This window comes from Rhizophagus irregularis, chromosome 1 (assembly GCF_026210795.1).
Source record: "Rhizophagus irregularis chromosome 1, complete sequence".
NCBI classification, from domain to species: Eukaryota; Fungi; Glomeromycota; class Glomeromycetes; order Glomerales; family Glomeraceae; genus Rhizophagus; species Rhizophagus irregularis.
Genome location: NC_089429.1, coordinates 7,063,036 through 7,069,035, shown reverse-complemented (window position 1 = coordinate 7,069,035; position 6,000 = coordinate 7,063,036). Strand labels below are relative to the sequence as shown.

The window sequence follows — 6,000 nt, the reverse complement described above, 5'->3', positions numbered from 1 at the left end:
TCATGTTTGTTCAAATTGAATTTGTCCAAATTTTTTTTAAAATTTTGTGGTAAACACAGCCCACATTAATAATAAGCCCACAAGGAAATTAGAGCTAATTTATAGAAGAACTTATATTAAGTTTATAAAATATTATAACTTATTGACCAAGGTAAATTTTACCCGAAGCTGAAATGCTTGTATCAAAATTACGAAAGATAAAAGTAATTTAATAAATGTTATGGCATACATATTTCTCTTGTAGAAAATGTCAAAAATCACGGTGTGGTGATCATCACCGCACCAGCATTAGTGCGGGCGGAGTTTCATGACATTTTTAATTCCGCCCAAAATTCTGCAAATCAATATTTGGCAATAAGTCCTGTTCAAAAAAAAACCGCAGATCAACCGTGAATACCAAGCAACTGAACTTGGATAATTTCACGTTTTGAGGCTGGAATATGATTGATATATTTACGGAAGTAACATGGAGCGATAAAACACGGAATAAATTAGTAAATTGCTTTTCTATTGACAGGCCTTCACAAAATGCTTGTTATGAAGAGCCTTTTTGGATTAATCTAAAAATTCCAAAGAAAAAAAAAATGTCTCAAATAACTCCAAGATTAATTTATCAAGTAAATTTACCTAAATCTCTTGAAATAGAAGAAGATTATTATAGCCCTATTTTTGGTATAAATAATATGTTTTGGCAAATATTTATACTTAGAAATGATAATCAAATCACTGAACTTTATAGTAGAAGCTTTGTTATACCTCCTGGTACTCATATTGATAATGGTATTTCTATTTCACACTTAGTTTTCTTTTTCTAATCGTTAAATTTATGTCTTGATAACATTAAATATAATGAAAGCGACATTTCTAAAACATATTATCCTGAACCTATTCCAAAGGATCTTACAGACGAATTAACAATCTCAAATGTATCAGAAATTATGTTAAAAAAACCAATTTTAAATTTTATGGCAATAAATTTTGAAGATTTGAAGAGAATTTAGATGATGAAAATCTTAGTACAACTTTATTAGAAATTTTTATTGAATATTTAAGAATTAGAACTTTATATAAGGTCTTTTTTTAATTTTGATAGTTTTTTTTTTAAATTTTAAAAAGTACAGTTTTTAGTTTTTTTTATAAATCATAGATTCTATTTCTTCATTTCGCTGCCGATTTTTTCTTATTAAAATTTTACGTGTATAGGCAAATTAAATATTAACTTGAAATTTTTTCTTATATTGAAACTTAATACTTAGTTCTCATTAGTATGTATCATAAAATATCACAAATTTTTTTAATCAGTTAATACCGTTTATTTTTTTTATGACTATATTAAGCCTTACTACTGAAGACTCTCTTTTATCGCTATAAGCGGAGGGAGCAACAATGGCTCTCCCCCTATAGATATTACTTTTTTGTAAGGTTAATACTATATATACGGTGCCTGGAAAAAGGGTATCTGGACTTTTTGCTGAAGTCCATTTCACCGAAACCAATTTTGCCGAAGCCATTTCGCCAAAGGGATATTTCATCGAAGGGATATTTCGCCGAAAGGACATTTCGCCGAAATACCATTTTATCGAAACCCCATTTCACCGAACCAAATCCATTTTATCGAATGGACACTTCGCCGAAAAAATATTTATTCCATTTGGCTAGTTTATTGTTTTTATACTAAATACATAAAGAAATGTTTTCTAGAAAAATTTTTGAATTAGCTGATTTTTATTAAATTTATCTCATTGTTTACAATATATTGCTGTAATAGTCTTTTTTTACTTTTCGTGAATAAATGTTTTCAGGAAAATAAAGTTATTTATTTATTTCTTAACAATTAATATCAGTTACTTGAATGTTAAAGTGATAATATCCTGAAAAAAAAAAATCTAAAACTAATTTAATTTTATTTTTATTGCGCGATGAATATTTTTATTGTTGCTATCATTTTTGGCGAAATGTCCATTTGACGAAATGGACGATCCGGTGAAATGGATTTGATAAAATGCACTTTTGGCGAAACGTCCCTTCGGTGAAATAGGTGAAATGGCTTTGGCGAAATTTACCGTAACCCTATTTCGCCCATTAAAGTTCAAGAAGCTGTTTCCAATAAAATAAAGAAAAAGGAACGTTAACAATGTTCCTAAAACGAAAAAAAAATAAAAAAAAAGAACACGATCACGTAAACTGTGCCACAAATTTCAGTAAGTTGCCTACTGATGTTCATACCTTTTTATAAGATTATCAAAAGGTTCCTTTACCTCCAATAAGTAATTGGATAACTACCCCAAGAGCACCCAAAAAATTCTGCGTAAATTATAGTTGCGGGCTAAACTAGTTTTTGAATTTGGCAAAACGTCTAAACCTCAGTTTCAACAATTTTTTTATAAGAATTTATTATAGTTTTGCCATTACATATAATTTTTATAGTTAGGTTTTACCAATTTATTATTAAGTTTTTAATATAGTTTTACCAAGTTTCGCATTTATTATGGAGTTTCGCCTGCAACCTTAGCGCAAATCATGTGATCATCACATATCACATGATTGAGATTATGTAATTTATATAAAAAAAATTCTGATATTCAAAAAAATCAAAGTATTTTATTATGAAACTTTTAAAGAAAAACTTTATTACTCTATTACTTTTAAAAAAGAAAATATTTCATAAATTTATTAATTTACTGCCTATCTACAAAATAAATCACTTCTGTTTATTATGATCTTTCCAAGTGCGTGGATTTGTAATCTGTCTTTCATACTTATTATTAATTTCTTTTTTTTGCAAATTATTCCATTCCCTTTTAAATCTTTTCACCATGAAAGTTTTTCCCAACCACATAAATATTTATTATATTGTTGTTGATGATGTGGAATTAAACGAGTAAGAAGAATATAAATTACCAAATCAAGACGTGGTCGAATAAATTTTTGAAACATTGCAATTAAAATCTACTCTACTAGTTAAATCATTTTCTAAATATTCATTAGTGTTGATTTCTAAAATTCTTTCAAATAGTTGTTGACATTTCTTCTAGAGTTAAAAGTCCTACCTCTGTGTTAGATTGATTAGATTGTTTATATTGCAAAGTAGCTTTATGACGACATATATTACAAGTTTTAATTTGCTGAGTATTTTCATTAATGAAAGCTTCTAGAGGTAAATTTTTTTGACATTTTTTACATTTTTGTAAATTACCAGTAGTTACAATATCCATATTGAAAGTGGAAAAGCGAAACTTTAATAAAAGTTTAATTTATGTAAATTACGTAACTCTTTAATCTCAATCATGTGATATGCGATGATCACATGATTTACGCCGAATTTTTTTGGGGTGCTCTTGGGGTAGTTATTTAATTGGATCAGATAGCGCGTGCTGAATTGTTTTTTTACGATAGATATTAAATTTTACTATAAAGACGAAGGAAGGGCTTTTTAAATTTATTAAATGAAATCGAATATAATTTAAGTCGGTGAATTAGGTTTTTTTATAATATGTATTAAATTTTCCTAATGATACGGAGAAAGATTTTATATTAACGTTTTTTATTAAGATAGAGGTATAGTGTTTTAACATGATTAACATTTCTCATGATTAGTATTGAATTTTCTTTCATGAATTTAAATGTATATTTGGAGGAAAATATAAAAGAAGGTTTTCTTAGGATTAATATTGAAGAGTTGGGTAATCACCAATTTATATTGATCAAATGAGCACGTTTGGTCTATTTCTCGAATGATGTTACAGATCTTAAAATATTTTAAGAATAAGTTAAAAAAGGACTAGATGGAATTGATGGAACAAATTAATCATATTATACAGTTAGATCAAATCGTCAAAAATATCAATTATATTGTTTTATTGTATGAAAAGACGTGATCCGCTACTTTTTGATAATAACTGATAAATTTTTTACCGACTTAAATAATTAATGCATCGCGTGAAACATATGTTAAAATATAACTAAAATTTCATAAAATTTTATTTATACGATAAATAGGAAAACCGGATTAAATAAAATATATTATACATAGAATTGCTATCGTTTTTGGTTAAACGATCTTGAGTATGATATAACCTCCGAGGTTGTATAATATAATTGATGAAATCTATACAGTATAGTAGCTAGTAGTATAGTTGCAAATTAACTATACTCTGAATATAGAAATTTGTAATGCTATACTGCTCTACTTTGTACATACTATGAGCTTATGAAGTTGCTGTTCAATAAAAAAAAATTTTTAAATTAAAAAAATTTTTCCTAATCAGCATTTTTAAGTAAAAAAAAAAAATCAAAATTCAAAAAATAATCTATATAATAAAATAACAAATTCAGCTTAAAATAGAAACATGAGTGTTAAAATTTTCGATTAATTTCGTAATTTACCATTTAATAATCCTGGAAGAAAATATATATTGAACGCTCTACAAAAAGAAAAAAAAAATGAAATGTTAGTTAAAACGTCTCTTTAAATAAAATTCCTACAAAATCTTCTATTGCAACATCCAAGTCCTCCAAGCAATGTTGCTTTTAACTTGTACCTTTCAAGGTGTTCAGTAGGAGGTATCTACGGTTAGAGAAACGGTAGTAAATGTCCTACTAACTTCCCCCTACTTATTCCGATTCTATTTTTCCTTAGTCCGGTAGTACTTAAAACTTTTCTTTGAAAAAAAAATTGTTTAAAAAAATAAAAATAAAAAAATTGTTTTTAAATAAAATAAATAAAAATAAATAAAATTTTTTTTTTTCACCTTCTTTTCCGCCGGTTTAAAAAAAAAAAATGATCGATAAAATTTACGGGATTAAGTTTTTATATCCACCGTCAACTCATTAGATGAATAAATATCACCTACTGTTTCTTATATAAATCTACAGTATATATATTAATAAATAAATTAATATGATATATATATTTAAGAAAAGACGAGTGTATGACCTACTTAGATTATGTATCAAGTAATTACACGGGAAGCGGTAAGATCTTTAAAATTTGCGAGGAGGTACAAGATATACCAAAAAGAAAAACAAACCGAATTGATCCTCCATAACAATTGCCAAACGGGTGGGAGTAAATGTTGCTTTGCTCGTACGAGATTTTTCAGCATTTACTGGTAATTTTGGTATGGCATCTCTTAATTTTAACTTAGTATTATTTGATTTAAGCTTCCTATTAATATGATCCTAAATATGTCACAAATTATTAATAAGAATTTAATACCAACACGTACTGATGAATGCAATTACTCATGAATAATAATCAGGCGAGTACTTAAACATCCAACTTATTCATCACGTTCAACTCCAACCCAAGTACGAACTACTCATCCAATAAGTATTATTCTACTTCCAGTCCGATACCACCCTTATCATGATAACAGATCCATATCATCGATTTCAACCATCAAGATAAGCATTTCTTTCTTGTAACTCATTTGCATGCTCTTTACTGGAAGCTTTATCGTTGGAAAAAATCAGTAATCGACTTATTTTTGTTGCTACTTTGATAATGGACTCCAATTATTTTGTTGCTTTAGTATCACTAGCATTAAGATCACCCACTTGTGCCCTGAGTATTTGTAATAAGATGAACAGAAGATATTATTTTAAATTCTGGAGTAATTGATCGTGGATTTTAATATCTTTTTTTGCTCATGTTTCGTTTTCTTGGAAGACTCTGATTTAAAATCGTTGTTGTCATTAATCCCCGTTTTTGAACGTTTTTGGTTATTGCATGGTAAACACTTGGAATTTCTTCGAGATGATATTTAATCGTCAATATCCTACTCCTATCTCATGAACATCATCAGCTGCTAGTTCATCGTAAAATCATTTTCATATAAAATCTTTAATGCGTCTGCAATATAAATTTAATTACAGTATATTCCCGTTATCATCACTTGTCCAATATATTGTTTCATTAGTATTTTGAATAGTTCATCAGCGATTTTACTAAGTGCTTCTAACTGCAAGTAATAAATGTTTTTAAACCCTATAAAATCT

General features: G+C 27.5%; 2 protein-coding genes across 2 annotated transcripts; one reads left to right on the top strand and one right to left on the bottom strand.

The window, feature by feature from the left end:
• Positions 1-440: 440 nt before the first annotated feature.
• On the top strand, positions 441-915 carry OCT59_001423 (uncharacterized protein; the record flags this gene model as incomplete). The annotated part of the gene is made up of 2 exons (XM_066139555.1): positions 441-780; positions 857-915. The coding sequence occupies 2 exons, from the start codon at positions 441-443 to the stop codon at positions 913-915; spliced, it is 399 nt and encodes a 132-aa protein (XP_065988951.1).
• Positions 916-3,008: 2,093 nt separating this feature from the next.
• On the bottom strand, positions 3,009-3,215 carry OCT59_001422 (uncharacterized protein; the record flags this gene model as incomplete). Its single annotated transcript, XM_025325248.2, has 1 exon — positions 3,009-3,215. The coding sequence occupies one exon, from the start codon at positions 3,213-3,215 to the stop codon at positions 3,009-3,011; it is 207 nt and encodes a 68-aa protein (XP_025182099.2).
• Between the last annotated feature and the right edge of the window lie 2,785 nt (positions 3,216-6,000).